At 42.1% G+C, this 11700-nt stretch overlaps 1 protein-coding gene across 1 annotated transcript in view; it reads right to left on the bottom strand.

Annotated features, from left to right (window-relative positions):
• Positions 1-11700, bottom strand: part of rigi (RNA sensor RIG-I) — a 32446-nt gene that overhangs the window by 20270 nt on the left and 476 nt on the right. Inside the window, exons 2-9 of the mRNA XM_084428305.1 lie at positions 11052-11183; positions 9795-9976; positions 8847-8991; positions 5628-5798; positions 5457-5555; positions 2150-2309; positions 1478-1733; positions 388-550 (exon numbers count right to left, since the gene is read on the bottom strand). Of these exons, the coding sequence (XP_084284431.1) occupies positions 388-550; positions 1478-1733; positions 2150-2309; positions 5457-5555; positions 5628-5798; positions 8847-8991; positions 9795-9976; positions 11052-11183 (1308 nt within the window). The remainder of the gene's footprint in view (positions 1-387; positions 551-1477; positions 1734-2149; positions 2310-5456; positions 5556-5627; positions 5799-8846; positions 8992-9794; positions 9977-11051; positions 11184-11700) is intronic.

Raw genomic sequence — 11700 nt, 5'->3', positions numbered from 1 at the left:
CACACAGGCATGATTAATAATCATGTGCCATACAACCTAAATAAGATTACCATATTTATATGAGATACCATGTTTAAATTAGATTTTTCTATCCCTCTACCTGAGTCAAAACAAAAGTATATTTGCCTTTATATTTCTATATGTTTGTTTTCCTAATTATTTAATAATTTTATTTATTATCTGTTTAGATGTCAATACTCTATGTCCCTCGTACAAAGTCAATTGTTCTACTCATTGTTAATTTCAAATGTCAGGAGGATTTATGTTAATTGAATGACTGTTAATTGTTGTTACTTGCAAAATGTTAATTAAAAAAATTAAATGAATAATAATAATAATAATGTGTCATAGGTAAGATTGTATATGTGTGTTTCTGTAAATCCTGACCTTTCTCAGGTGTGTGCACGTACGACCTGAGCTCATCCAGGTGTTTGGTAACCGTGGCGATGACCCTGGTGTCCAAGTTGGCACAGAGCTGTAAGATATTGTTCTCTGCCTCCGTTTTGTCCTTGAATGAACCGATGCCAACCGACGCCGTCAGGCCCACGATCTGAGACAGGTGGGGTTATAAAACAATCAGGCAAAGAAAATAACATTGGAATAGAATACAACAGAACACAACAGAATAGACTGCAAAAGACCGAGACACTGAGATGGGCTCCAGCATTCCCACGACTCTGCAGAGGACAAGCAGGAAGACTCCCATTCGGGAAGAAGAAGATTAGTGAGTGAAGAAAACTCTATAGGGGCTACAACCCTAATAAAATAAAATAGAATAGAATAGACTGCAATAGATTGGCCATCCATCCACCTCTAAAAAAATTAAATAAAATAAATATTCAAAAAATAAAATAAAACCAGGACAGGATAGAATAGAATAGACTAATAGAATAATAATAGATGAATAATAATAGTAAGTGAAGAAAACTAACAGATACTATAGGGGCTACAGCGCCCTCGGGACCTGGTCCCTAATAAAAGAAAAGAAAAAAGAAAACAGGATAGGATAGAATTAGAATAGAATAGAATAGAATAGAATAGACTGCAATAAATTGGCCATCCATCCACCAGTAAAATAAAATAAAAATAAAACAGGATCGGATAGAATAGACTGCAATATGTCGGCGGCAATGGCCTCGTGGTCAGTGCGCCGACATGTAGCGCCTTTGCGCTCGGGCGGCCCGAGTTCGAGTCCCGACTCGTGGACCTTTCCCGATCCCATCCCCCATCTCTCTCCCACCTCGTTTCCTGTCATCTCTCTACTGTCCTGTCACAATAAAAGGAAAATCACCCCCCCCCCCCCCCCAAAAAAAAAATATATATATAAAACAATAAAACAAGAATAGACTGCAATAGATTGGCCATCTATCCACCTCTAAAAAAAAAGTAAACAAGGAAAAAAATATATATATATCAATAAATGATTAAATAAATACAGGAAAGGATAGGATATGGTGTGAATGGTGTGCTGTGGCACCTGTGGCAGAGACTGTGTGCTGGAGCTGAGTTTGGTGTCCAGGTAGCGGGTCATGATGTTGTTGTACGGGTGTTTCCCGGTGGTGTTGTGACACTCGTCCAGCAGGATGAGAGTCAGCAGGTCCAGTGACGGCACTTCTCCGGTCTGAAGTGCGTTCACCAGGATCTGGGCCGTCAGAACCACGATATCATGACTCTCTATCAGCAGCCGCACCGACAGATCCATATGATCCATATCACCACACATACCTGTTACCCTGCAGCACACAGTGAGTGAGTGAGTGAGAGTGTGTGTGTGTGTGTGTGTGTGTGTGTGTGTGTGTGTGTGTGTGTGTGTGTGTGTGTGTGTGTGTGTGTGTGTGTGTGTGTGTGTGTGTGTGTGTGTGTGTGTGAGTGAGTGTGAGTGTGAGTGAGTGAGTGAGTGAGTGAGTGAGTGTGTGTGTGTGTGAGAGTGAATGAGTAAGTGAGTGTGTGTGTGTGTCTGTGTGTGAGTGAGTGAGTGTGCGTGTGTGTGAGTGAGTGAGAGTGTGTGTGTGTGTGTGTGAGAGTGAATGAGTAAGTGAGTCTGTGTGTGTGTGTGTGTGTGTGTGTGTGTGTGTGAGTGAGTGAGTGAGTGAGTGAGTGAGTGAGTGAGTGAGTGAGAGTGTGTGTGTGTGTGCGTGAGGGACCTTACTTGATGTTGGGATCAGTAAAGGAAAAGTGTTCCTTGAAAAGCTTGTACTGTTGGTTATAGACGTCGACCTTGGTTGCCAAGAACACGATCTTTGCCCGTCCGGGACACTTTTTCAGGTGTTGTTCACAGATGGCCAGGGCCACAATAGTTTTTCCACATCCTGAGGGAAAGTGGGAAAAATTATCCAAATAAATGCAATTATTCCAAACTTTTGACCGGTAGAGTAAATATTTATTGATTCATTTTTTATGTGATGTTGAGAGATGAATGTTGCATTAAAAACGGAGGCGGATCTGAATGAGAGAAAGGGACAGAGTTACAGCTGACTAAATGATTGAGAGAAGTCTGATGTTTCACCGTAGCACCGTAGTTGTAACTTTAAAGCTAAAAAATTTTATAAAAAATTAAACGTGCATGGATGAATTATTCACAATAAGATAAATAACATGCATTTAGAAAATAGATAGAGGCTGACATTACATTTATTGCCCACTTTAACAAATTTCTGTGATGTGTGAAAAGGATACGGTGTTAATATGTTGATATTTCATATAACCCCACTGCTTAGGAAACCCACTCTAAACCCAGCACTTTTAAAAAACTACAGACAACGAATCCCTTCTTCCATTCATTACAAAAATACTTGTTCTCACACAGAACAACCTACAGTTGTTCTGTGTGAGAACAAGTGGACACTCAACAATCAGTTATTGAAGCTCTGAGACTGGCAAGAGCAGCTTCCAAATCCTCAGTACTCATCTTGCTGGATCTGTCTGCTGGGTTTGACACAGTTAACCACCAGATCCTTCTGTCAACCCTCACGATGAAAGGCATCTCAGGTACATCACTCCAGTCGTTCAAGTCTTACCTCTCAGTAGGTCCTTCAGGGTGTCATGAAGGGGTGAGATCTCTAAGTCATAACATCTAGCTACTGGAGTGCCTCAGGGCTCAGTGCTTGGACCGCTTCTCTTCTCCATCTACATGTCATCACTAGATCTGACATTCAGAAACATGTTTTTTCCTATCACTGCTATCATCTAGCTACTGGAGTGCCTCAAGGCTCAGTGCTGGGACCGCTTCTCTTCTCCATCTACATGTCATCACTAGGATATGTCATTCAGAAACATGTTTTTTCCTATCACTGCTATCATCTAGCTACTGGAGTGCCTCAGGGCTCAGTGCTGGGACCACTTCTCTTCTTCATCTTCATGTAATCACTAGGATATGTCATTCAGAAACATGGCTTTTCCTATCACTGCTATCATTCATCTAGCTACTGGAGTGCCTCAGGGCTCAGTGCTGGGACTGCTTCTCTTCCCCATCTATATGTCATCACTAGGATATGCCATTCAGAAACATGTTTTTTCCTATCACTGCTATCATCTAGCTACTGGAGTGCCTCAGGGCTCAGTGCTTGGACCGCTTCTCTTCTTCATCTTCATGTAATCACTAGGATATGTCATTCAGAAACATGGCTTTTCCTATCACTGCTATCATTCATCTAGCTACTGGAGTGCCTCAGGGCTCAGTGCTGGGACTGCTTCTCTTCCCCATCTATATGTCATCACTAGGATATGCCATTCAGAAACATGTTTTTTCCTATCACTGCTATCATCTAGCTACTGGAGTGCCTCAAGGCTCAGTGCTGGGACCGCTTCTCTTCTCCATCTACATGTCATCACTAGGATATGTCATTCAGAAACATGGCTTTTCCTATCACTGCTATCATCTAGCTACTGGAGTGCCTCAGGGCTCAGTGCTGGGACCGCTTCTCTTCTTCGTCTTCATGTCATCCCTAGGATCTGACATTCAGAAACATGACTTTTCCTATCACTGCTATCCTCTAGCTACTGGAGTGCCTCAGGGCTCAGTGCTGGGACCACTTCTCTTCTCCATCTACATGTCATCACTAGGATATGTCATTCAGAAACATGGCTTTTCCTATCACTGCTATCATCTAGCTACTGGAGTGCCTCAGGGCTCAGTGCTGGGACCGCTTCTCTTCTTCGTCTTCATGTCATCCCTAGGATCTGACATTCAGAAACATGGCTTTTCCTATCACTGCTATCCTCTAGCTACTGGAGTGCCTCAGGGCTCAGTGCTGGGACCACTTCTCTTCTCCATCTACATGTCATCACTAGGATATGTCATTCAGAAACATGGCTTTTCCTATCACTGCTACACTGATGACACACAACCTCTCATTCCAGCCAGATGATCCGATGGTAGCTGCGAACATCTCAGCCTGCCTGACAGACATTTCCTGCTGGATGAAGGACCATCACATTCAACTCAACCTAGCTAAGACAGAACTGATTGTGTTATCGACCACCCCAACACTTCATCACAGCTTCTCCATTCAGCTGGGTTTGTCAACCATAACTCCATCCAGGACAGGAACCTTGGAGTTGTGATTGATGATCAGTTGAACTCCACAGACCACATTGCTGGAACTGCCCGGTCCTGCAGATTTGCCTTATACAACATCAGGAGGATCGGGCCATTCCTATCAAAGCATGCTACACAACTCCTTGTCCAAGCTCTTGTTCTATCCAGACTGGACAATTGTAATGCTTTCTCCTTCCAGCATCACTGTCAAACCTCTGCAACTGATCCAGATCAACAAGAGTGTGTTTATCGCATGTCACTCCTCTCCTCATAAACTTGCACTGGTTGCCAATTGCTGCTCGCATCAAATTCAAGGCATTGATGTTTTCCTGTAGATCAACCACTGGCTCTGCACCCCTAAACCTAAACTTACAACTGCAGACATATGTCTCCAGAAGCTTGTGTTCTGCAAGTGAACGTCGTCTTGTGGTGCATCATCTTAAAGAGGCACAGAATCACTTTCACAGACCTTCACCTGGACTGTTCCCTGCTGGTGAAGACCTGCTGAACTCAACCTGAGCTGCCAAGTCTTTAACCATATTTAAGAAACGGCTGAAGACGCAGCTTTATCATCAACACTTGATCCATTAATACTAACACTTACTATTCCATTTCTATCCTATCTATTAAAAAACTTACTATGTGTTCTGTGCTGGACTAACTGGGACTAGTCACAGCACTTACATATTATTGGCCTTTTGTTGGTTTTACTAGTTCTACTCGTTTGTAAGTCGCTTTGGATAAAAGCACGCCCTGACATTTTTAGGTAAATTCAATGATACATTCTAGCATTAAAATTACTAGCAAATGGTATTTTGGTATATGAATAGCAGCAACGCTTGTGTGAATGCTAGTCAAACTCATTGGTCAGTTTAAAGTGTTTTGTATGTGAAAGTCTCTTTTGTTTGGTGTGACGCACCTGTAGGGGCGCAGACGATGGTGTTTTGCCCCTTAGCAGCGTCCGCCAGCTCCTTCTGATACTCCCTCAGCTTACGCTCGCCTGAACGCACGTGTTCGCCTGCAAGGAGGGTCAAAGGTCAGCAAACACAAGAGCGCTGAGGTGAAGGTCACATGATGTCAGGCTGTGTACCTGTGAACCCGCTGGGTGTCTCTGTGACAGTTATGTTGTTGGCGCTCATCAGCATGTCTTCACTCTCAGTCTCCTCTCTGAACTCAAAACTCACTGTCGTCATGATTTCTGTCGTCATGGAATCCGCCTCCCCGTCTGATCCACAGCCCATTGCGGCCGTACTGCCTCCATCTGCAAGACATACATCATCATCATCTTCATCATTATCTTCATCATCATCATGACACAGAATGAACTGATCACCCTATTGCTGGATTGTCCCATGAGTAATCGGAAAGATATTACAATATAAGGATGGAAGATGATGATATTGTTGATGAGGGATATGAAGAATGGATGTGATTATGAGTGGTTGATCACTGATGGATGTAAAAATGGAAGAAAGAATGGAGAAAGGGATGAACTGACAAAAGGATAGATGGACAGATGGATGGATGATAACAGACAGACAGACAGACAGACAGACAGACAGATAGATAGATAGATAGATAGATAGATAGATAGATAGATAGATAGATAGATAGATAGATAGACATAGATAGACATAGATAGACAGGCAGAGATAGATAGACAGAGAGATAGATACACTATATTGCCAAAAGTATTGGGACACCCCTCCAAATCATTGAATTCGGGTGTTTCAATCACTTCCATGGCCACAGTTGTATAAAATCAACCTAGGCATGCAGACGCTTCTACAAACATCTGTGAAAGAATGGGTCGCTCTCAGGAGCTCAGTGAACTCAAGCATGGCACTGGGATAGGTTGCCACCTGTGCAATAAGTCCATTCGTGAAATTTCCTCACTGTTAAATATTCCACGGCCAACCGTTAGTGGTATTATAACAAAGTGGAAGCAATTAGGAACAACTGCAACTCAGCCACAAAGTGGAAGGCCACGTAAAATCCCAGAGCGAGGTATACAGTGCGCAGAAGTTGCCAACTTTCTGCAGAGTCAACAGCTACAGACCTCCAAACTTCATGTGGCCTTTAGATTAGCTCAAAAACAGTGCGTAGAGCTTCATGGAATGGGTTTCCATGGCCGAGCAGCTGCATCCAAGTGCAATGTAAAGTGTCAGATGCAGTGGGGTAAAACACGGCACTACTGGACTGAGGAGCAGTGGAGACATGGTCTCTGGAGTGACGAATCACTATTCTCTGTCTGGCAATCCGATGGACAACTCTGGGTTTGATGGTTGCCAGGAGGGGGGATTATGGTGCGGGGTTGTTTGGTGGAGGGGGGGTTATGGTGTGGGGTTGTTTGGTGGAGGGGGGGATTATGGTGCGGGGTTGTTTGGTGGAGGGGGGGTTATGGTGCGGAGTTGTTTGGTGGAGGGGGGGATTATGGTGTGGGGTTGTTTGGTGGAGGGGGGGTTATGGTGTGGGGTTGTTTGGTGGAGGGGGGGATTATGGTGCGGGGTTGTTTGGTGGAGGGGGGGTTATGGTGCAAAGTTGTTTGGTGGAGGGGGGGATTATGGTGCGGGGTTGTTTGGTGGAGGGGGGGTTATGGTGCGGAGTTGTTTGGTGGAGGGGGGATTATGGTGCAAAGTTGTTTGGTGGAGGGGGGGTTATGGTGCGGGGTTGTTTGGTGGAGGGGGGGATTATGGTGCGGGGTTGTTTGGTGGAGGGGGGGTTATGTTGCGGAGTTGTTTGGTGGAGGGGGGGATTATGGTGCGGGGTTGTTTGGTGGAGGGGGGGTTATGGTGCGGGGTTGTTTGGTGGAGGGGGGGATTATGGTGCGGGTTTGTTTGGTGGAGGGGGGGATTATGGTGCGGGGTTGTTTGGTGGAGGGGGGATTATGGTGCGGGGTTGTTTGGTGGAGGGGGGGTTATGGTGCGGAGTTGTTTGGTGGAGGGGGGGATTATGGTGTGGGGTTGTTTGGTGGAGGGGGGGTTATGGTGTGGGGTTATGGTGTGGGGTTGTTTGGTGGAGGGGGGGATTATGGTGCGGGGTTGTTTGGTGGAGGGGGGTTATGGTGCGGAGTTGTTTGGTGGAGGGGGGATTATGGTGTGGGGTTGTTTGGTGGAGGGGGGGTTATGGTGTGGGGTTGTTTGGTGGAGGGGGGGTTATGGTGTGGGGTTGTTTGGTGGAGGGGGGGTTATGGTGTGGGGTTGTTTGGTGGAGGGGGGGTTATGGTGCGGGGTTGTTTGGTGGAGGGGGGGTTATGGTGCGGAGTTGTTTGGTGGAGGGGGGGATTATGGTGTGGGGTTGTTTGGTGGAGGGGGGGTTATGGTGTGGGGTTGTTTGGTGGAGGGGGGGTTATGGTGCGGGGTTGTTTGGTGGAGGGGGGGTTATGGTGCGGGGTTGTTTGGTGGAGGGGGGGTTATGGTGCGGGGTTGTTTTTTAGGGGTTGGGCCCTTAGTTCCAGTGAAAGGAACTCTTAATGCTTCAGCATAACAAGACATTTTAGACAATTTCATGCTCTCAACTTTGGGGGAACAGTTTGGGGATGTTCCTGTTCCAACATGACTGCGCACCAGTGCACAAAGCAATGTCCATAAAGACATGGATGAGCGAGTTTGGTGTGGAGGAACTGGACTGGCCTGCACAGAGTCCAGACCTCAACCCAATAAAACACCTTTGGGATGAATTAAGCGGAGACTGGGAGCCAAGCCTTCTCGTCTAACATCAGTGCCTGACCTCACAGATGCGCTTCTAGAAGAATGGCCAAATATTCCCATAAACACACTCCTAAACCTTGTGGAAAGCCTTCCTAGAAGAGTTGAAGCTGTTATAGCTGCCAACTCCACATTAAACTCAACGGATTAAAGGGATACTCCACTTTAAAATGAAAATTCTGTCATCATATACTCACACTCATGTTGTTTCAATCCTTTATGAATTTCTTTCTTCTGCTGAACAGAAAGGAAGATATTTAGAAGAATGACAGTTTCTGTAGTTTCTATTTCCATAGTATCTATTTTTTCCTACTATGGAAGTCAATGGGACCAGAAACTGTCTGGTTACTGACATTCTTCTAAATATCTTCCTTTCTGTTCAGCAGAAGAAAGGTATTCATACAGGTTTGAAACAACATGAGGGTGAGTATATGATGACAGAATTTTCATTTTAAAGTGGAGTATCCCTTTAAGAATGGGATGTCATTAACATTCGTGTGCATGTAAAGGCAGGCGTCCCAAAACTTTTGGCAATATAGTGTAGATAGATAATGAACAAATGAATGAAAGATAAAACGAGTGTCTGAATATGTCAGTATTACTGGACTCCAGCAGGTTCAGTGCCTGATTGCAGCTGCAAGCGTCCAGCGCGATCTTCAGCACCTTAAACCAGTTCGATTTGTCAGAGCGCAGGAGAGTGTCCACCAGTTTCTGACCGGCAGCGATATGACCTTTCTGGATATCCACCTGTAACACACACACACACACACACACACACACACAGAGAATGAGAGGAACATTCATACACTACCAGTCAAATGTTTTGGATCGATACGATTTTTTATGTTTTTAAAAGAAGTCTCTTCTGCTCACCAAGGCTGCATTTATTTGATTAAAAATACAACAAAAAAAACAGTAATATTGTTAAATATTATGACAATTTAAAATAACTGTTTTCTATTTTAATATATTTTAAAATGTAATTTATTCCTGTGATCAAAGCTGAATTTTCAGCATCATTACTCCAGTCTTCAGTGTCACATGATCCTTCAGAAATCATTCTAAATATGATGATTTGATGATCAAGAAACATTCATTGTTATTATTAATGTTGAAAACAGTTGTGTAAAAAATGTTTTTCAGGATTATTTGATGAATAGAAAGTTCAAAAGAACAGCATTTATTTGGATTAAATTAGTTTATTTGAGCATCTCAAATATACTCAGTTTTTTGAGCATCAAATCATCATATTAGAATGATTTCTGAAGGATCATATGACACTGAAGACTGGAGTAAATTCAGCTTTGATCACAGGAATAAATTACACTTTACTAGATATTCACATAGAAAACAGTTATTTTAAATTGTAATAATATTTCACAATATTAAAGTTTTTTTTTTGTATTTTTAATCAAATAAATGCAGCCTTGGTGAGCAGAAGAGACTTCTTTTAAAAACATTAAAAATCTTACCGATCCAAATCTTTTGACTGGTAGTGTATATAATATAGTGTACTTCACACAACCCAACCACAGCAGGCCGAGACTCACCGCTTTAATCTCTTCACACTCTCTGGGTTTGAGACAGTCGTTCATGTGCGTGAGCAGCTCGCTGGGCTTTATGAGTTTGGTGATCGATGGTTCTATTCTCTCCAGAAGCTTTCGGTGCTCATTCAGTTCCTCTAACTCACCGAAGTCCCAATCCTTAATGGCCTTGTGCAGACCGGTATATTCTACAGCATCACACACAGCGATTTCAACGAGATGCCATAGAAGAACCATTTTTGGTTCCACAAAGAACCTTTCAATGGTCAGTTCTTAAAAATAACAATTTTTTCTTAGTGTGGAGAAAATTTTGAAAATCTAAAGAACCTTTTCCACAAACGTTCCACTGATTTTAAAGTCCCCCTGTGGTGAAAATGGTGTTTTTAATATACTTTAAGACAAACCGCGTGTAAATTCATAAGTCGACACTATTGCTGAGTATTTCCTCCTTAAAACTGCAGTGAACCAAAGACAGTCTCAAAAACACGCTTTGAAATCGCTGGTGTTTCTGACGTCACAAACTACCTTGTAACCAATCAGATCAACGTGTGATCGTCAACCAGTGGATCTCTGAGCTGAGTGAGTGAGTGGAGGCGGGGCTCATTTGCATATTCATAGAGCCGCGCATACTAAATGCGGCAAGGGTGTCGAGTTACATTCAAGATGTTTAAGGGCATGAAGACATTTTTACAAGGAAAAATGTTTTAAATTTGTCATTTTGGTGATTAAAAATGAGTTTTAAGGGATCAAATTATTGACTACAGGGGGACTTTAAATGGAACATCTATTTATACTTTATTTCTATTTGAGCCAGGCGAAATTACAAAAGAAACCTGTCTGATAACAGTGGTGTGGAGAGTTAGATTTTGACGTGTCCGACCCTTTTTATTTTATTTTAATCAAAATAAATTTATTTTAATTTTAAATACAAATGAAAAAAAAAGTCAAAAAGTGGAAATAAGGTGCCTAACTGGTATTTAATACTGGGAGTAAACTGTTTAACAGGTAGGTTTAGGGGAGGTAATGTCAATGTCCCAATAAAGCATTTGAATAAATATAATCATATACACTGAATATGTTGTTATTGCATACTGTTTTATAATGTACTACAACACAATGAAGTGCAAATAATCTGCCACTATTTGCACTAAGTATAAAAAGAATCTAACAACTATTTTTACAGATCGCAAAATAAAATAGTGCCACTTTCACTTAGTGTAAATAATAGCATCTATCGCCTGCTCCTGTAATTACTGATCTCACCTGAGGCGAACAGGGTGTCCAGAAAGGCCTGAAACCAGCCCTCTTCCTCTAGAAAACACATCTGCTCCAGCAACATCTGGGCCGCAGCGGTCACAGACGTCTCCTCGGTAGAGAGAATCCTCTCCACCACCTCTGTGCAGAATAGAATAGAATAGAATTACACAGAATGGAATTGCCCAGTCATTTTAAATTAAACTAAAATCGTACAAACCGTTAAGAAAAAAGTCCCACTCACTACCATGTGAATCAGGGTTATTATCGTTAACTAAAACTACTGTAAAAATGTATAACGTTTGTTTAGTGAAATAAAGCTGAAATAAAATAAATTATATATATATTAGTTAAGCAAGATGAAAATTAGAAATGTTGTCTTGGAAATAAACTATATACAATAAATTAAAGCACTAAAATTATTAACAGGAAAAATAAAAAAACACTAAAAATTTTTAATTAGGCTACTAAATAGAGAACTAAAATTATTCAAAAAAGATATATCTGGAACGTTCATTAAATACATTTTTCATTTTTATTCAAAATCTGCAAGGCAGATAAACAGAAAAACAGTGTAGATAAATAAATAATAAAATTAATCTAAATTAAGAAAAGAAAAAAATATCTATATTTACATTTTAATTTATAATATTTTGGG

Source organism: Rutilus rutilus (assembly GCF_951802725.1).
Source record: "Rutilus rutilus genome assembly, chromosome: 13".
In the NCBI taxonomy this organism is placed as follows: domain Eukaryota; kingdom Metazoa; phylum Chordata; class Actinopteri; order Cypriniformes; family Leuciscidae; genus Rutilus; species Rutilus rutilus.
The sequence above is the reverse complement of the archived record's forward strand: the minus strand, read 5'-3'. Positions and strand labels throughout refer to the sequence as shown.